Source organism: Symphodus melops (assembly GCF_947650265.1).
Source record: "Symphodus melops genome assembly, chromosome: 7".
Taxonomy (NCBI): domain Eukaryota; kingdom Metazoa; phylum Chordata; class Actinopteri; order Labriformes; family Labridae; genus Symphodus; species Symphodus melops.
The window spans coordinates 9,941,499-9,962,884 of NC_136697.1; the positions used below are offsets into that span (position 1 = coordinate 9,941,499).

General features: G+C 42.7%; 1 protein-coding gene across 2 annotated transcripts in view; it reads left to right on the forward strand.

The window, feature by feature from the left end:
• The first annotated feature begins 214 nt into the window (after positions 1 to 214).
• The window catches only part of LOC306827528 (abl interactor 1-like), a 28,189-nt gene continuing 7,017 nt past the window's right edge, over positions 215 to 21,386 (forward strand). Inside the window, exons 1-8 of one of the 2 annotated variants that reach the window (XM_079349417.1) lie at positions 215 to 460; positions 8,622 to 8,789; positions 14,107 to 14,283; positions 17,160 to 17,174; positions 17,658 to 17,761; positions 17,938 to 18,078; positions 19,888 to 19,988; positions 20,630 to 20,845. In XM_079349417.1, the coding sequence (XP_079205543.1) occupies positions 344 to 460; positions 8,622 to 8,789; positions 14,107 to 14,283; positions 17,160 to 17,174; positions 17,658 to 17,761; positions 17,938 to 18,078; positions 19,888 to 19,988; positions 20,630 to 20,845 (1,039 nt within the window). In that variant the 5' untranslated portion in view covers positions 215 to 343. The remainder of the gene's footprint in view (positions 461 to 8,621; positions 8,790 to 14,106; positions 14,284 to 17,159; positions 17,175 to 17,657; positions 17,762 to 17,937; positions 18,079 to 19,887; positions 19,989 to 20,629; positions 20,846 to 21,386) is intronic. The other variant, XM_079349418.1, reaches the window with a different exon arrangement.

The window sequence follows — 21,386 nt, forward strand, 5'->3', positions numbered from 1 at the left end:
GTTATACAAACATTTTGTCATATAAAATACATTAATCTTCTTATTATTAAATGTTTTAATCACACTTTCTTCTTCGTTATCGCAATCTTATTTCCCCTTTTTTCTTTAACGGACTGAAACGTCATCATCACGCTAATATGTAATTGGTCCACTGAGCTTCTTCCTCGGTCTCTCAGCCAATCATCGGCTTCCGTTGATAACGTAGCTGCCATTTGTCACAGACTGGTTGAATCAGAGAGCAGCGGCCCCACAGTGCCAGGCGGGGGAGCCCCTCACTCAGCTCCACAGCAGCACAGCATCACCGCCTCGCCTCGGAGAGGAGAGACATGCAAAGGGATGTAAGATGGCAGAGCTACAAATGCTATTAGAGGAGGAAATCCCTGCCGGTAAAAGAGCCCTCGTGGAAAGCTACCAGAACCTGTCCCGGGTTGCGGAGTACTGTGAGAACAATTATGTTCAGGTAAGAGGAGCTTAAAGGTCGATAAATGTGGTGAATGTGTGAGTTATCTCCGTCGTGTCTGCGGTGTGTTGTAGTACAAGTGAAACCACAGGGACAGGAAATGCTGGTCGTAACGAAAGGGAACATAAAACCCACTGAGGACCACACGGAGTGGTCTTTATATCCCGGTATTTAGACTCATCTGCGGCTCTATGGCCGTGTTTCATGGTTTCCTGGTGTCGACCAGTCCGTTCACATTTAAAAGGCGACACTGGATCAGAAGAAAGCTGCTGGGGGGAAGGGGGTGGGGGGGGGGGGGTGGGGGGGATCAGAGGGTGTGTCGTTGTTATGACCAATGATTTAATACTGACTGCATGCTCTCATATGTACCTGTGACAGAAGATGAAAAAAACCCAACATATTTTCATGCATGTTCACATTTGATATACTGATTCAGTCTTTTTAAAAGGACGCACATCACATACCTGTATCTCACATGAATGCTGTAAATGGAAGAAATGGTAAAGGAAATGTACGAAAAGCCACATTGGTAATTAAAATGTCATAAATAACATTATCATATAAAGAAGGCTCTCAGTCATATTACGTGTACATGTTTTTAGACAAGAAAAAGAAAAGGAAAGCTTAGTCACTACAAACTAACTGGACACGATGATTACTGTTATAACGCTTTATAAGGGTTTAAAACATTTGTATTATATATTAACACAGATTCCAAACATCTCTTATCTGTGAGATCTTTTTTTAGACTGTAAGGGAAATTACAAGTCATGTTAGGATGTCGCTGTGAGGTCAATCTACTCATGATGTAGATACCATATGCATACTAACACAGTGCTGACGAGGAGCATGTTCATTCATGATTTGCCTACAATCAAATACCCATGCAGGTTAGAATAAGGTGTGGTTGCAAAGACAGATTGTTAAATCAGGTATCACAAGCACTGATTTCCCATATTTGGTACATACTTCAGAGGATGCTGCATGTTAAGGGTACTTGTTATTTTGTGATTTTCATTGAATGGGCTGTTCTCAATCTGTAAATCACTTATGTAATGTCATTTAGTTCTTTATACGTCCAACAGCTGCACATGTATTCATTAAATGTTTTTTTTGTATCTGGAATTCTTTCTATGAAGCCAAACATGTAAGATTCAGCACTGGCAAATTTTAAAAATCAAAATCTTTCATTTCTTGATCTATATTTAATGTTGTATTTCAGTCATGACTGTGTCCGTAAGATGATAAAATAAAGCTTTGGCATTAGTTCACAAAATGAATTTTTGTAGGGTTTTAACCAGAGCTAAATCATGAATTATATGAGACAGATCAGAGCCATGCAGAGTCAGTAGTATGCAGCTGTTCAAATACTACTGTAATAATATTATCTGGGACTGATAATTGGTCACACTCAGTATCGGGTTTAATTATCTGACATGGGGAAGGAAAATGGTTTAGGAACATTTATAACGGGGAGACTTCCTCCAGAGAAAATCACAAAGATCCATTGCCCCATAAAATATTCAAACCTTAACGGGGGGATTTCCTTCATTTAAAGTTACTCATGAGAAACCTCATCATCACCCTGTTAATGTTCCTGACTAGTCAAGTGTACTGAGTGTGGGTGAGAGTGTGAGCTGACAACGCAGACCGTCACTGAGTTCAATGGTCTGGTGCGATCGACACACCAGAGTCCCCGCTGTGCTCTAATTTTCTGACTGTGGTGCTGAGGAAGACCACAGTTGTGCCGTTACAATAACACGTCAGATCACATCGCCCTGGTTGTCATCACAAATGCAATGTAGGTTACACTGCTTGAACGCACGCCTTGACTCTGACACGCATAAACAGCTCGACGTGCTAAATGTGTCGTCGTGTCCTCTGATCACTACAGAGAAAACAGTCCGTGTGCCCTGAAGTCAAGCTTTTACCTTAAATGATTATAAGATAATTTCAGTGCAGTGTAATCATCTGAACTGAAGTGTTCAACATAGTTTGTTAACTTATGGATAAAATCAAGGACATGAATTTAATCCAAATGTTCTTAACACTGTAATTAAAAATGTTTCATTTTTAATTCATGTTTGGATTCATAAATCATTTAAGATTCGGGCTGGGTTTGAGGAGTCTAAATTTTCGGATTTAAATCGATTTTCATTTAAATGATCGATGCATAAAGTCCACAAATCAATCTTTTAATCGGCTATATCCCCCCCCCCCCCCCCATCCATTCAAATCAGTTCTTCTTCAGGCCCTGACGTCTGTTTCAGGCTGCACTGGCTGCTCAGATATCAAATCAAATCCAATCAGGAATCGAATGGAATTAGGACTCTGTGAATCAGAATCCAATTGATAGAGGCAATAAGTAGTGACAGCCAACCCGAGTAAAGATCAGATAGAAACACATATGTGAAGTCTTTGAAATGGACAAGAGACATGTTCAAATCAGATTTACTGACTGCTGTGTCTTTTAAGTCACCGTCCATCAAGAGCGAAAAACAAACTGAAATAAGAAATAAGATAGAAAGTATGACAGAAATATGTTTGTCTGCTGGGGGGGTTTATCACATTAACCCCCGTCGTGGTGAAACCAGTAGTACTAGCAGCAGTGCATTGTGGGCTTCATGATGTTTAATATAAGACACGTACGATTCAACAGCTCTTATTCTGTTGCTTCCCTTTATTGTGAGGTAATCACTCTGATGAGCACTTTAATGCACCACATCTTCTGAAGTCATGAAAAACGTGTCTCCATTAATTACTTAAAAAAAAAAAATCTACTTCTCAGAGTCGGTGACGCTTATTTGACTTTGAAAATGTTGTGAAACAGAAAGCCATATAATTTACAGCCTCAGGTTGTGTCTTCATGTGTTTTTGAGCTGAGACAGTTTGATGCTCTCCATCCCCCGTCACTGCTGGTTCTCTGATCTGTACTGGGCCGATCTCTCTGCTGCAGTATGGAGAATATTGGCTGGAATATGAAGATGCATGCTGCTGCTCCTGAATCAAGATCTCTTCAGGGACATGAACAACGTTAGCTGCATGCACATGCGCACGTTTCCTGCGCACAACAAGGAATACACAGTGAGGAGGCTGAGCAGCTGATATTCACATGTTCTACTGTAGCATTAAATATACAGTACAATATATATTATATCATCAAAAAGTCTCCTTCAGCCTGGACTTAGAATAATACCTGGTTGTGTTGATGTGACAGATCGTCATAATGGTGTGAGGTTATCATTTAGAAATTCAGTTTTTGTAGTCACACAATCAGCAAACTGTCACACAACAACACGTTACACAGACGTGTAAATCTACTCTGGAGGGAGAAGTGGATCGTTTTATTTTTGGATGAGATGTTTGAAATGAGCCGTTTGAATGAAACGTCACCTCCACTATGATGCGCTGCGTGAAAGAAGCTTTGTTGGCACTTTTCTTTGGGCCTTTGCGTCTAAAATAGCATCTCTTTGGAGGATATCTTTAGTGCTGCTGATAGAAACGGGCCTTCGCTGTCAGTGTGAGATTGTGAGCGCTGGGCTACGTTCTGATCCAGTATGAAGTTTGTCCTTTACTGACCGTGCATGAGAAGACGTTTTATCAGATGTCTTTTCCCCCAACTTTCAGCAACCCATCTTTGTGCTGTTGCTCTATCTAATCCGCTCTATTGTCTTTTAATGCTTTAAGTGAGTATCATCTGAACAAGCTCAGAACAATGAGCAGCGTCAGTATTATTGAGCTGAAACCTTTCAGCAGCATTTATAGACTGGTGTAGTAATGACGTATTTTTGTAGGCCAACCCGAAAAAATGGCGCCGGTGGTTCCTACGAAAATTGGTCTATGGGATTTTTGAATTGGATTTTAGATCATTGCTGAAAATAAACTCTGTGTCAAACACACGTTTCTGACGCGTTGCTGTCTTGTTCAGCGGGATAATCTTTACAGATGAACATCATTTACCGTAAATTTCGGACTATAAGCCGCTACTTTTTGTCGCGGTTTTTAACACTGCAGCTTTTAAAACGATGCGGCTTATTTATGGATTTTTCTTGCGGGACAATGAGCTTGTGCCGCAAAAACATTTGACTTCGTCACGTCGGATCTTAATATCAGTCATTTTGCGCTTCATGCATGCACCCTCATCATGGAAAACACATGGAGAAATACATATGATGCAGCTTTCAAGTTAAAGGCGATCGACCTGGCTGTCAAAGAAGCTAACAGAGCTGCTGCACGTTAAGATGACACTGACAGCGACAACAGAGACTGAGGAAGTGAGTAATGAAGTCATTCTGAGGCAGTGAATGGATGGACTTTTTCCTGTGAAATATATTACGGTAATCTTTTTCATCAGCCGCGTTACAGACACTGTTTGATAAAGGATTTACAGTAGACTTCATATTTGCGGATGTTACCAGTAGTACGTATTTCATTAAAAGTTAAAAAAATGTCTTTGTGTCACGTCTTTCTGTGTAAATAGCTCTTGTTATAACGTGGACACCTGCGGCTTATAATCAAGTGCGGCTTATATATGTACAAATACATTTTTCTACCTATTTTTAGCCGGTGCGGCTTATATCCAGGTGCGCTCAATAGTACGGAATTTACGGTATATGAAGTTTGAAGAGTTAATGCAGCCGAGAGAAGTAAAAAGCTAACGTTATGCGCTAGCGAACTACACCGCGGTCGATTTATAATGACGTCACGACCGTTATGCTTCATCGATCTAATCAGCGAATTTCACAAGCTAGCTAAACGTTAGCTTAATAAGTTGTTTATTAACCTAATATTTGCAAGAGCACTGAAAAACATGACTAGAAACTGTAAGGAGGATTAGTGAGAGAGTTCCCGGCATGATGACGTTTAATGTCTGTGACAACCACTGTAGTTTCAGTTAGCTACTCGTTAGCAACCGCCGTTTAAAGGTCGCGTAAAAAATGTAAAAGTCACAAGTGGGGTCTTAGCTAACGTAGTTTTGCTCGTCTAACAAAACATCAACATCTCTTCAGCTTGTGTTAACCACAGACCTTATTTCAGGTGTCTAAACACAAACACATTCAAAATCCCCATTGACTTTTAGAGGTTGTCAAAACTCAATCCCTTTTAGTAACCACTTTTCATAAGATTGAATTTAAAGAATTACAACCTCTTATAGTTTATTGATTGATAGTTTTATAGGATATCAAAGTCAGATTTCAGAGCTGAATCGTTGCCAACATTGTGCAATTCAAACAGTGTGAAAGAGTCTGCAGGACATGACTGAATATTCATTGCCTATTGAAAAGGTCTGTTTTTTGTTCTCGAATCGAAGACGACACTAATTGTGTTCTCTTTGTTCATCGTCTGTCGCGTCCTGTCTTGAATTTTCCCCAAACGCTTTTATGCTCTTCCTCACTGCTTGTTGTTGTCTTTCTGAATTCGAAATGTTTATCCTTGAACTAAGAGAAGCAGCTTCTCCGTCCTTCAGTATGTGTAGTCAGAAGAGTGAGAAGAGTCATCTGACCCCCTGAAACCCCCGGGAGGGGGGGGGGGGGGAAACTCACATGGTACCTCTCTGACTCACGGCTGCTCCATTCATGACTCATGAGCCTCGTACTATTTCACTATCAGACCTGGAGCTCACTGTGACACGATCTCACAAGAGTCTTCTTTGAGTGCTTTGTGAAGGTACGTTCTGCTGATGTTAACCATCATATCTCAAAGCAGGAGACAATGAGGGAGTGAGGTCCTTGTAAATGTAGATTATTAAGTTTCATTCTGTTGGAAGATGAACTTCTGTTTAAATCTCAGTTCACAGGTTTTTAACTCTTGTTTATGTGTAAGCCTGCTTTAAAGAGATAACTCTGTGTATATGCAGCATGTCTTTTCTTATTGTCTATGTACCGCTTCATTACATCTTTGTGTGTTAGTGATGTAACGCCCTGTGGGGCTACCAGTTACCCACAATTCACCTCAATCAAGCACATCAAACACGAAGGCGAAACTCCGGGCTTTATAATAACTAAATCATGACGAAAACAAACCCAACAAGACAACACACCATCACAGACTCAGAGGCACGGCAGTCCGCACACCAGAAGCCTCTCTCAGCCGCTTCACCTGCAAAGAGCTGAAGACACCAGGAGGGGGGAAGAGATGAACAGCACAGGGGAACACAGTCGACTCGTCACAGCGGCTGAAGAAAATAGTCAAATGTGACTCTGCATTTCCTTTTGTTTAAAGTTACGCTGCGACTGCCCGTCTCTTGGATAGTGCGCAGTTAGCACGCTGTTCTTGCCGTCTGACTCCATGTTGGACAAACAGGCAGTCTAAGGTCCACACGGGTGGACCCAGCCTGCAGCACTCAGCAGACATCTGCGTCGGATAATGGAGGTGCAGGTGGTCCTGCTGTGAAGTGGTGTCATGGTTACCACTCACATCCACCTCACTGGTTTGTTTACAGCTGTTCAGTTGTAGCAGAAGTATTTGTTTCCCCCCAGAATCGATGGCAAACTAGATTAGAGCCTTGAAACTCAACAGGCACAAAAAAGTACGATGATGGATATGAGCACTTTGATAGGAAGAGTTTGACATTTTTAAAAGCCCTGTTTGTCTTCCTGCCTGAGGTTGGGAATACATCGTCATATCTGGGCCACAAATTTAACCCTTTATAGGGCAAGTGACTATTTTTGGTAGTTTCCACTAACATCACATATGGCCAGCCTTCTGCACCTCAGTAAGGTCGAGAAGCATGTGATCCTCACTCAGCCAATCAGAAGAGATCACCCTACGCCACTGATCCTGCTATTGTGGCATTTTAGCCAAATATGGTAACTTTGTCAATGTTTATTACACTTACAATTTTTGAAAAATGTTATAAGAGAAATAAAGTTCTGTTATGTCCCTGAATAACACTCGGAGGTTCAATATTTTAATTTCAAAGTATTTCAATGAGCAATGAGTAAAGGGTTAAAACAACACCCGAGATGATACACGTTGCCTCGTAATGCTGAAGCAGGATGTCAGGCAGTGTAATTTGGCACATAACATAATACACTGGGGGGCACGGTATCCCATCTGTGCTTTTTTTCTTTTTTTGTTTTCTTAGCCATGTTATTCATCAAACATATCTATGATACAAATCTAACTCATTCAACTCAGGACTGGTTATTAGACAAACATGTTTTACTCCCTAAACTCAAGCTGTACATCAAAGGCAAGACAGCACATTCATGCATTACAGTTTCACGTTACGTTAAATTCACAGAACTGCAATGTGCCAAGATGTACTGTAGGTTATCAGGATTTAAAATAGTGACACAACAGCTGTATCTTTCTTTTTTCCCTTCAGCGAAATCATATTCTGACTTAAGACTAAAATCACTTCAGTGATCAGCTAAACATTTAGGAAACAGACCAAAAGGCTACTGTTAAATGTGATGTACCGTCTATGGCAACAAATATAGATAATAGTGTAAGAGTAAACGTTTACAGGTCATAGCATAAAACAAGCTAAAAGGATTAGCATTTCTTGATCATTTCTTTTTGTGCTAGAAAATGACTCTGAAGAATGTTTTGATAGAAACTAAAGCCACCATAATGATTTGTCCCGTGTTGGAGAGCTTCTCCGGGCAGCCTCGTTTTCCCTGTTTTGTTTCTAAACTATAAATATGTTCATTCAGTCCCTTCGCTGTTCAAAGGCCTCCAGAAACAGATGGTTTGCGCAGCCGGGTTGGAGATTTTAGATCCTGTGAAATGTCTTGGCATTCCTGCTCACAGGGCTCCCTGAGTTCCCACCATGCACCTGTCCCCTGTCGTCCATCTTAGCTATTTGGTTAGTTATGTTGTCCAAGTCCAGGCTGCTCTGATTCCACGGCATCCTCCCCTCCGAGAAAGAGATCCTCGCACAGCTTTTCAGTTTAGGAGCAGCAGAGAGTATGAATGTGGCTGTCAGATACAGTTCACTCCCTGCTCACACGACTGAGAGGAGAGGAACAATAAGACTGCAGCATTTGCTCCTGAGTGTTCTGCAGCTTACCTTACTTCTCTCTGCCAACTTCTCCATTTCTAACACCCACACATCCTTCCACTGATTTTCTGACATGTATTTTGTCTTTCCCAACCCCTCTCTCTCTCTCTCTCTCTCTCTCTCTCTCTCTCTCTCTCTCTCTCTCTCTCTCAGGCTCAAGATAAGAAGAAGGCCCTGGAGGAGACCAAGGCCTACACCACTCAGTCTCTGGCCAGTGTGGCCTACCAGATCAATGCCTTAGCCAACAATGTGCTGCAGCTGCTGGACATCCAGGCGTCACAGTTACGGCGCATGGAGTCGTCCATCAACCACATCTCTCAGGTACACTCCACATACCTACCTGTAAGCTACAGATGGCTGATAGTCAGGGCAGTATCAAACAAAGGCATCCATTTCTAATATACGATGGTTTGAACGTTCCATGTTCGCCTTTGCTTTCAAAGTCATGTCGCGGTAACACCAGGTTCTCATCTCTAATAAAAACACTTCATTTGACGATACTATGTTGAAGGCATATTTCAGTGCTTTAAGCTCAGCTGTCATCACATCATTGTACTGGGACGGCGTAATAACTGTGTCCCAACGGTCAATCCACATTGCATCTTGGCGTTGCAGAAGCACAGCACGAGCTCCACATACACGTGTAAGACGTGCACACACAACGCTGCGCTCCCCGCCGACTCACATGATTCTCTTCCTCCTCTTTCTGTTTTAACTTCTGAAGCAGGCGGTCAGTTAAACTGTGCCTTCCCTAATGTACGCACAAGTCATGCCTCTGTAGATACCGTTTCAACAGTGATTGAATATGTTTATCTCTGTCTTTTTTCTTTCTGATATAAAACCCAGTTTAACAATGATTATGAATGAATCACAGCCCTTTAATGTCTTATCTTCAATGTAAAACCTCAAAGGCTTAATGAGAGGAACAACTCCTCCAAACGCTGATTAGCCTTCTGAGGTGGAGCGAGACGGGATCATCACCAAATGTCAGATGCTTCCACTGCGTGTTCACATGTTGTGTCTGGCTTGTTTCCGCAACAGAAAAACTCAATATGAAAATCTCACACTGGTGCACCAATATCACGCTGTTGCAGACAGTCAGTGAAACAGTGCAAAAGGAGATATGACTGCGGAGCTTTGTTGTGGCACTCTGTAGGACCTTGCAACCTAAAAGAAGAGCTGTCGACGTCAGGCACCAGAACATGACCCTCAGTGGCCCGAACAACAAACAATCCAACCGTCAAAACCATTTAACTGGAAGTTTCCCAGATTGCCTGTTTCTACTCCTGGTGTGATGGAGCTGCTAACAGTCACTCCTAAATGTCATATCTTGTTTTGCCATTTGGTTTTTCCATCTGCTTGAACCCATATGAACCTAGTGCTCTTCAGACTATGATGCAGATGGTTGCTCTACCTTTGTATCAGCAACACCAGTTTGTTCACAGGTAACACAGTGTGCCCAGTCTGCATGAAGAATGAAGAAACACCTGGTCACTCACGGGTCAACATCCACCTGCTGTGGAACATTTGCAGGATCTTCTGTCACTGTGTTGACAATGATGTGAATGTACATATACAGCATCTATGTAGGGCTGTTCAGGTGTAATTATGAGGATTGTCAAATGAGGAGTGTGTGTCTGTGTCATGATGTCAATATGTGCCCACAGAATATACAGACAGAAACGGGGGGGGGGGGGCACAGATCATGCTGGAGCTGCCAAACCTCCACACCGCCCCTCTTGCTTCATCAGCAGTCCTCTCTCTATGTCTCTGTGCGCTTCATGCGGCCACGCTTCCTGTCAGCCAGTGAATGTCCCTGACTGTCTCCTCCCTGTGCGCTTCATTAAGCCTGTCAGGGATGAAGTGAAACCCTGACGCCAGCTCTTTCGCCTGGTTAGCATATATTTAGCTCCAGCTTTACGCCACAGGCTGCAGAATGGAGGAGAGTTTGGTGAAGATCTACTGAAGTCTGTTATCGATGGCTTCGTACACAGCAGGGTCAGAGGACACTCAAACATCACTCAGAATGAGCGTGAGCTGATTTGCATTTGGAAAGTCCAACTTCTGTGTTGCAGCAACATTGAACACAGAGCACTGTGTTGTACCTGATGTAGTCTGCGTTACACGTGAAAAATCAAGATATCTCTGCGCAATAAACTTTGGAAAAATGGGTAATCAATTTACAGTAAGTAAGAATGGTTTCCTCCCATCGTTTTTATAAAAGACCTGTATGAGATCAAACGGAAGGACACATCCAATTTCTAACCCCAGTGCTCCGACTCGCTCTCACTGAGGTATCATCGTCGATCGGGGTTAGTGAGGCAGTCCTCTCAAAGTAGATATCTCAGGCACAGATGGATTGGACTCGCCTCCAACATTTTCGAAAAGTGAATTCACTTTAACATCCATCTCTGCAGGTACAGCATGTCCTCCAGGCTAAATTGATTATTCTGGTAGTGACATGTCCAAGAAATTGAATTTTCACTTGCCTTGTTGTTGCCAAGTATTTTTTTTTTCTGGCTCACACATTGCAAATTGTCTCGGCTCGAAAGAGTTAAAAGGGGATTATAGAGAGAGAAGGTAGCCAAACATTGCTGCCAAATCCAAGTCCCATCTCTGCAGGATTATAGAGCCTGCAGCAGAGGAGGCTGTCACAAAATTATACATGAAATGCTAGCTTCTAAATGGAAAACAACAGTGTGTTTTAGTTGAAGCGGGGCTGTTACAGACGGTTTCTCCTGCATGTGTGTGCTTTAAGTTCAAGAGTGCAACCATTGCTTGGGATTCTGATGTGACCCAAAACACTTAAAACCTCCCCTCGAGTCATTTCCCAAGTCTGCCAGTCTGCCCTTTGATTCAGCTGCTCCTTTTTTTTCTCAAAATGTTCTTCCAAGCTGAGTGACCCATATGTGCCTCCATTCTGACTGATCATATCTTCTTAAATCAAAGGGAGGTGTCACCATTTAAAAAAAAAATGTTTTATCCGAAGTTCAAGGAATGATAGAGACACAGCTGTCACACGAGAACATAAACATTCAGAACTGAACGTTTATTTCCACTTGTTATTGCTACCAAGCAATAAGCCAAACCAAACCAATGAGATCATTGACGTATGAAGTCACACATCTGCCGGCACGCCTTTGAATCTCGACGCAGCCTTCATCACAGTTACATCTCGCCAATTATATTTCAACACGGGTGAAAGAAATGTTCAACTTTAGTGCAGAGACTAATCATCACCACAGTGCAGATGTTTTCAGGAGAACCTACTAAACACACAGAGATGTGAAACGACAGCTGCTCCCTCTGCTCTCTGAAACGTACCGCCAGATGTTTCTAAACGAGATTACACTGAGAATGAGAGCGAGCGCTCACAGGAAGGGCGGACAGGTCTGTTGTCAATGATTAGCTTACAGTTATTACATCTAGATGTGTCTCTCAGATAGCTTCAGTTTCAGTGAACAAAAAAAGATGAAATAGTGACGACAGGGTCCAGTCATCAGCTGCCGATCAGAAGCACTGCTGCTCTTTGTTAAAGAAGGTTCTGGATGCTTCTTTGGTGGTTTTAAAGTGCAGATGCGAGATGGGCTGTGAATTGGGTCAAACAATTTCTAATTTAAATCTACAGACTTGTCTTCAGCGCTGAGACCGTGTGACATGTTCATCCTTCTCTCTGTCTTCTCCAGCTGTCTGAGCTCTCTGACTTCAGTTCTCTCCTCTGCGCTCCTCCTCTGCTCGCCTGTCACTGACAGGAAGTAGGCGGTGTCTCTATTTCTTACTTCCCAGCTGAAGTTGGGGCGTGTCACTTACATTTCCTTTTCTAAAAAAAGAGCCCAGCAGCATGTTCTCTATATATATCCCTCACATAGAGCTTTCACACGACAGGTTAGACGCAGAGTTTAACAGTCGAAGATCAACATCACAAAAACACAGACTGTAGGTCTTCACCTCTAACACCCACACACATCTATCTATCTATCTATCTATCTATCTATCTATCTATCTATCTATCTATCTATCGATCGATCTATCTATCTATCTATCTATCTATCTATCTATCTATCTATCTATCTATCTATCTATCTATCTATCTATCTATCTATCTATCTATCTATCTATCTATCTATCTATCTATCTATCTATCTATCTATCTATCTATCTATCTATCTATCCAGTCTCACACATGACTTCATGACACCCACACTCTTTAACTGAAGACATCTATTCCCCCCTGTATTCCTCCACATGACGTTCAGCTCGCCCTCTCTATCCACTGTCATCTATCATTCATAAGCTGAAGGCCAGTGCGTAAAGAGCCTGCTGTGAATGGGTGCTGTGAGCCATGATGACTGTAATTGCAGTGGAGATGGAGGTCACTGTTGTGTTCACTCACTTCTGTTGTGAGGGGTTGAAGCAGGGCTCTGTCAAATGGGCCCCAGGGTGCAGGCCAGCAGAAGTTCAGCTGAGAGACTTGGTATAAAGAAATCAGAGTTTTGACTGAAAAAACACCATTACCATTTGTTATTGCACGTTTGTGTCGTGGTGTTTTTGAAGGCTTTGTCTGCATTGGATTTGACACTTGAAAAATAAATAAGTATGTTACGCCTGTATGTTGTCCTGTACTGTTTGTCCCTTCTCACTTCCTGTTGTCTCCAGCCCAGGTGAAGTCACTGATTGGCCTCAGAGCTTAAAGGGCCAGTGCCTCTCAGCCAGGGACTGTGTGTGTGTGTGTGTGTGTGTGTGTGTGTGTCGTCCTGTTTGATTACATCAGTTTGGAGTTGATCCTTGTTATCATTTAGTCTGTGTAATTGTAATAAATCCCTTTGTTGGACTTTGTTAAGGGCTTTGTGTGTTTAAGATGTGGATTGTTGTTAGGCAGCCTCATGTTGGGCTGTAATAGGGAAGGATCCTCTCTGCATCCTCTCCTGACAAAGATCAGGTACACAGTCTTATCATCATTTTATTCATGCATTTAATATGTTTGAAATAATTGGTGTGAATTAGACATGTTGTGGGGGCTGTTACTGATCGCTGTAAACATGAGCTCAAAAGGTCAAGATCAGTCGATCATTGGGACACGGTTAAAATGTAAATGAAACAAGAATGTGATGATTTGAAAACATTGAAAGATAATATTTTGTTGAACGTGGCACAAAGACTAAATATCACATTTTGAAAATGGAAAATGACACATTGTTCTTTAATAATCAGAAAGCTGTTTCCATTGATGCTATCATTAAAAAAGGATGAGGCCGAATTATTGATGGAACATGTCATAGTAAAGGAGCTGCATGTTAGAAACATGATGCAGTTTGAATGTGCATCCCAGAGAGGCTGAAGTAAAGACAGGGAGGTGTTGACCACTCCATCACTATCTATCATCCAGCACAATGACCTTCTTACTGCTCGCCTGCAGTCCAGACTTGGGACCCATTAAAAATGCTGGTGGCACAATGAAACGTAAACGATGAAAAACTGTTGAAAACCCGACATCAAAGCAAGAATGGTAAACGGCTCAAATGAGAGAAAATGTCCTCGTCAGTTGCCTGAACAGTGTCGTGTTTTAACATGAGCCTGGACATCCCAACATGCTTCAGTTGTACTCAAGTACCCATCCTGCATTTCTCTCCCCTTGCAGACTGTGGATATTCACAAGGAGAAAGTGGCTCGTCGCGAGATCGGCATCCTGACAACAAATAAGAACACCTCCCGCACTCACAAGATCATCGCCCCCGGCAACATGGAGCGACCTGTGCGCTACATCCGCAAGCCCATTGACTACACACTGCTGGATGATGTGGGACACGGCGTCAAAGTAAGAAATATGAACACTCAGAGTTCATTTTACTGTGAACCAAACGGACTCGCATGAAGGCCAATAAAGTTAACAGGGTCGTTTACAGAGGTCATCTCATCTCGCTCCATAACGCACCACAACCAGACTGTTCACGCTAAATCCCATCACTGTGATAAATGGAATCGATTTCCAGAGTTCATCAATCTCGCAAGTCAAGAAAACACGTACTTAGTTCACACCTGGCCACTCATTGGCTGTCTGCTTTCATAACTCACTCCCACGCACACATCTACTCACACTTACAGACGATCAATACGCCGGGCTTTTAGTTAATGAAGCACAGAAACACTTTCATGTGCAACACCGGGGGGGGAAAAGACGATTAGTCCGCGGATGACTGTGGCCAAAAAAGATTTGATTGACAGAGATTTTGTTCATTCACAGTAACAACTTCCTGAATGTGAAGTGAATGAAACAGTGTGTGTTTGTGTGTGCATCCAGAGTGTGACAAAGAGAGAGAGAGATTTTGGCTTGAGAGCTCCTCGCACACTCCCATCTCCGGTTGAACGGTGGCAAAATATTCTCTCAACCCTCTCTCCGACTCTTTCTTCAATTTTTTATTCTCTCTCCACACGAGCTTCCTCTTCGCTCGACACACACACACACACACACACACAGTTTTGTGCATTGATTGCCGGTGTCACACACATTTCCGCACCGTGTTTGATTCGGCCTCTTCATCCCGGTCTGTCTCTGTTGAGATAGTGGCTGTCTGCTGATTTTCAAACATCCGCTGATTCAAATTCAAAACGCTGCCGTTTCCTCCTCTGAGAGCTGGCTCACACTGAGACAGATTTTGGCACAGCTCGCTATGCAAATGAAGCATCATTCACGGATACTGCAAATGATGCAGCTCTGCAGAAATCAGCGCCCATCAGGGAGGGTGATGTGGAAAATAAAGTGTGCAACCTTTTTTTGTTCCCTCTTTAAGCCCGACCTACGTGGAAGAGAGGCTTATACTGCAAACGCTTTAAAGAGCATAGACGTGTAAAATGAGGACTTTAGGGAGCACCTCCAATTACAAGTTATTTTAGTACAGACTAGATTGTGACATCTGTGAGCTTAAGAGTCTTTGGTTCACTTTAAATTGTCTCTGATTTCTGTCTGGCCATGTGCGTCTGTGTGTGTGTGTGTGTGTGTGAGACTTGGTGCATACTGTAAATGTGCATCATATTGAATATTGTCCCTCAGAACACTTCTTACCCACTGCTTCATCGGAAACAATAATAGAACTACAGTTTTGTTAGAAGCCGTTCAGAGTTCACGTGTTTTTGCTTTTGTGTGTGTTTACATGTTTATTGGATGTTCACTTTGTGGGAAATAGCAGCTCATTGGCACTCCATGCTGGCAGCCTATCATCACCCCTCTGCCTTTCATGGCCTCCTCCAGGGGAGCTCACCCGAGGACGGATGAGCGATCAGACTGGAGCACGGAGACGATTCACACGTTTACTGATGAGCCTGCTTCACCACCACTACAACCTTTTACTGGCATTACTGGCTGTAACTGGGGTGACACAGTCTGTACACCTCACTGCTGTTACTGATGAGCTCACCATGCTGTACTGTCTTGTTTAATGTTGTGTTAATAAGCACATACATGTACAGTAGCTTCAGCACTTCTGCTGTCTGCCTCTCTTTCTGATTAAACTGTAACAAAAGCGACAGAGCTGCAGACAAACACACAAACACACTGGGTTGAGCAGAAGTTTCACGATGTATAATTCATCAAAAGGGACATTTTATTTCAGTTTTCTCACAAAGGGGCACAAACATTGTTGTCTTTCCCTGTAGTGGGAAAAACCTTGTTTGGATTGAATTTCCAGTCGGCAGGTTTTTTGATTGGAAAAAGGGGGGGGACTTATATTATATAGAAGTATTTCATCTACTCCTGAAGATGGTGTTTGTTGTACAGTAATGTCAGAATTATTGTAGCCAGTTTTAAATGCAATGAGACAACACTCTGCTCTTCCAGTTCATATATTTGTAAAGGCTTTCTTGGGATTAGATTTGTTTTTATCAATATTATCGATATCAGTTTTTTTTCTCTCCCCAGTATCAGTATCGGCCCCAAAAAATCCACATCAGTCGTTCCCTCATTCGAACCTTCGAACCACCAAGCAGCTCAGTTTGGTTCAGTTTGGTAGGGTAAACCCTGAACTTGCTTGTGTTTTCACAATAACCTTGTTTGGTAAGAGTTGGAGACAGCTGTGTGGTAGTGTGACTTCATGTTAGTCCAACACAGTGGAGCCAGATACTAATGAAGTAAAATGTCCAAGAAGAAGAAGAAGGACCCGTGGACAGAAGGGCTCCAAAAAGATAGGACAGTACGCATCCCTTCTTCCAACCTTTGACAGCGGAGCTCCTATAAAATTATAAATAGAAACCTCACTGAACCGAACGAGACCGCTTGGTGGAACTGAGGATTAATAGGATCAAACTAGTGAATGAAACATAAGCATTAGCACAAACAGGAGAAAGCTTTTTAATGTGATAAAAAAACCCAATACACACTAAGTGTAAACACATCAACTTTGTTTTCCTAATCAGAATTTGAAAAGGCCTTGACTGATGTCACTTATTAAAGAAGTAACCTGGGGAGACTGGATAACACAGACATGAAGAGCCTCTGTCAGAATGACAGAAGTCATTTTGTCCAACCTCTCCTTTTCGTCATCATTCTCATGAACTGTGTATACAAATGTTTTCATTATTTTCAGGTTTCATTTAATTCTTGAATTTCACACTTGCTCTCACTAATCTCTCTTTTTTTTATACAATTAACCAATGAGCGTGTCCTGTTTTCTGTCCTCTCTTTTTCCTGCTTTCACTCAGTGGCTTAAGGCCAAGGTAAGACATGGTAGCCTTCTCTCCTTTTCATTTAGTTTAAAAAAAACAAACTCCAACCCTTTAATTTATGCATGCAACCGATACAACTTTCTGTCATTTGAAAGTAAAACAAAACAGTATCATAAATGAACCTTCAAGTTGGAGCGGTGAGTTCAACCCGAGACGTTTAGATTCATGTAGAAAGTCTTTTATTTGACATGTACAGCATTCATTCATGAACACTTCCTGTTTCTTGTATATCTTCATCTGATACCCACTCAGTGTTTGGGGTCCTGTTTTAAATCCACAGTTTCTCCAGAGACACATTCAGCTGATACTCAGTGATTCTCATTTGATGCTCGTTAAAAACTAAATTCCACTTTCGATTACTCATTATGAGTTCATCGTGTCTGCTCGGCCTTAACGGTTGTTGACTATAAACAAAGACGTAAAGCCAACCAGAGAATACATCATTCACTTTTTAACTCGTGGTCACTCCTCCAGCAACACGGTAACAATGCAGCGGGACGAGGAGGGACCATTTCCAGGACCAACCCCCCCACACAGAAACCCCCGAGCCCCCCCATGGCTGGTCGTGGTACACTTGGGTGAGCACTGACATGAACTTTATAAATGAGTTAATGAATAATCTGTTCTTCCTTTTCAAGGCCAAAAAGGAAATGTGTTTTTAACAGTGTCTTCATTATATAGAACAATGATGTTCGATAACATCAGGAGCTCAACACATCAAGGAAACAATAATAATGAAATGTTTTGTATCCAGGCGTAATACTCCCTATAAGACTTTGGAGCCAGTGAAGCCTCCGGTGGTGCCCAACGACTACATGACCAGCCCGGCCCGACTGGGCAGCCAGCACAGCCCTGCACGCACAGCCTCGCTCAACCAGAGGCCCCGGACACACAGGTGACAAAGACCCTCCCTTCTTATAACTGGAAACAAGCAAAGATTTAGTACTTCATGTAAAACCATGAGCCCAATTCAGACTGTCGTGTGAAACTGCAGTATTCATGCTTCTGTGAGGACAGAGACGTTACAGAGGGGAGTCAGGATCAACTGAGCCAGCGGTGTAGCGCAGAGTGTGTGTGCATGTCTGACTGTGACTGTATGTATAGCTTATAACAATACATTTAATATTTTAAGGTAAAAGTTATTATATTTTACTGCCCTCGATAATTCCACTGCGTTATGACCTTAATTAAGAAATTATGTGGGAAACAAAAATAAAGAGCCACCCTGTTGGCTGAAAATAATTCTAAAAGACCAATGGAGAAAATTAAATGCACGCTTTATCGGCATCTTTAACAACAAAATCAAACCCATTCAATTGTTCTTCCAAAAGAAAATACTGTCCTCCTTTAATGAGAAAAAAAAAAAGTCCATCCAGGCAGAACTGCCTCCTTTGTCTGATTCTGTGGAAAAAAGTATCCAAAACAAATAAGGAACAGAAAATGTTCATTAGGTTGGTACTCACCGGTCTGGTAGCCTTCTTCCTTCCTGACCCCGGGGAGATAGAGGTCTCTGTTAGTCTTCTACAGTCCTCCAAAACCCATGCTTGACACCCATGTGCAGGAGGAAACACCTCACCTCAAAAAAAAGTCCACTGATGAAGAATCCACTGATCCTCATCCGGAAAAACACTTCTCTCTCACCGTTCAACGGTCCACACCCCACCAAAGCCAAAAAAACAAAATCCCCACAAACATTTTCCCCTCTGCCTTTCTTCACCTTAGCCCCGCCCCCTACACACCTGTGTGTCTCTGGCCAAGCAGGTCACCTGACCAGGCTACAGGCATTGAAATTACATGACACACACACACACACACACACACACACACACACACACACACACAAATGGACCTCCCTAACAGTCGTGGCCATGTCACAAGCTCCCACTGTGCCGTGCTTCCACAACGCCAAAACACAATTTGAATTCACATACTGGGACTCCAGTATTACGTCGTTCGGCCATGAATGTACAGAGACAGACACGATGACTGCTGAGCTTAGTGATGGAAAAAGCAGTGTGAAAAGGGCGATGTTAATATCACTCATAATAATAATATCACAGGCGTTACCTTTAAGAGTCATGAAGCCGTGAGTCAAATTGCTCTTATTGAAATATTGATGTTTGATACGAGGGGGATCATTATCCTAACACAGGAGTGAGGCTGTTGTCCCCTAAAACAGATCTAGTACTTAAAGCCTTTTTATACAGTAACCTGAATTTACATCAGCACAGTATAAATCCAGTATGAATAAAAATCACAGTGATCTTCTAATCAACATTGTTTGATGTAAGGCCTGTATGCCAGAACACGTTTAATTAAGCTGCTAACTGTGTCTGTCTGCTTGGACGAGCGATTCTCAGAGTGAAGATCATGAAGAAGCTTTTAATTTGGCAAAAGGACGTTTCAGCTTAAGCTTTTACATTCTTTCATCTGTTACCTGACTTTACATGGTTCTGATGACGACAACATCGTTTCATATTCAAAGTGATAATAATATGTTCATGATTACTCCGGAGAGGGAGCATGGTTCTGTCCCTTGCATCCTAAACAGCTGTTGGTCCGTCTTCTTCCACATCTGGGCCCAATGCTCGCGTGTGAACACGGCATATTCACAAGACTGTAACCATAGTAACACTAATATATATTATGTATGAAGGATTGGCTCCCATGTCGTCGTAGTGATTTGTCCGTGTGTTTCTTTCAGTGGCAGCAGCGGGGGGAGCGGCGGCAGGGAGAACAGCGGAGGCAGTGGAGTTGGAATCCCCCTCGCCGTTCCAACCCCGTCCCCTCCCAGCATGGGGCAAGGTGAGTCTCAGCTGCTGTAACCTTTAGCACTCACCACAGGCGTCCACAGTGGGAGCTGTTTACACCGTTGAACACATCTCTGGACCCCGTCGCTTCATTCTTATCCTGCACACTTTGTTGCTTAAGAAATGTGAAATCCACTCAATCATGAGGCTTTAGGTCAAACATATCGGACTGTAACACTACAATACCACATACCGCAAATACCACAGATAGATACCATATACCATAGAATACCACAAATAATGCAACCAAATGAAAGCAACATTGATACACTTTCACTTCATATACAGGCCTTTACAAGCCGTCGTCTTCACCTCAGGCTAATTTAAGGAGATGTGCTATAGGCCTTTGAAGAAACGTACAGTTATATGGTACAGGTATATTGATGGTAATGAGTATTTCTGAATAAAAGTTTTTTATAATGTGTGTCTGTGGACCTGAAGTGTTTGTTAAAATCACTTCTTTTAAATGCACATTTTATTCCAAGAGCAACATATTGTCCTTCTCCCTCTGCCAGGAAGTACAGTCAAAGCTAGCAAATACTCTAACAGCACTCCTGCTCATATTTATACCATATAAAAATGTAAAGTGACTTATTGGGCCACAGCTTTAACGCCTCCCCCCCCCCTCCGCTGCAGTGGCACCATCCTCGGCCTCTGTGCCCCAGGGCCCCGGCTTGGGCCCCATCCCCATGTCCCAGTTCGGCACCATCTCCCGCCAGATCTCCCGTCACAACTCTTCCACCACCTCCTCGGCCTCCATGGTGTCGGCCACCGGCACCTATCGCCGTGCACCCTCAGTCTCCTCCCAGCAGCCTCACATCAACGGCGGCCCGGCCTACCAGCAGATCGCAGGTAATACAGGATCAGTTTACGTATCGATAGGACTCTGCGTCTCAGCATGTGCTGTTCTTAAAGCGTTGACGTGTAGAAACAGTAAAACCAGAGCAAACCTCATCCTAGATCCATACAAGGCATAGTGGAAGCTCTTTTTGTTTTTATTGTGCCGTCCATTCTCTGCACTTGTCAGTTTTTGTTCTCTATAATCCATAATTATGTTAACTGGTAAAAACTGTCCTCTGGGTCTGAGAGATATGCAGGAGCCTGCTCTTCCAGAGGCTAATGAAAATGAAGGATGAGCCATAATTACTGAAGTCAGGGTTGCTGAAACCTTCCCACCTCAGCACTGCTGTGCAAACTGTTTCATTAACATTTCTAATTGAGTTATGACATTATCGCGCCAGTCAGCTGGAGGAGACAGGCAGGCAGGAAACTGCTGTTAGACAAGGGGAAACCCAGGACATATGCATATTGTCTGTCTGAAGAGTATTATTTATTTTGGCAGGCATCACTCTGAGCCGTTCTCCTCTAATAGCTTCTCTCAAAGGACAAACCT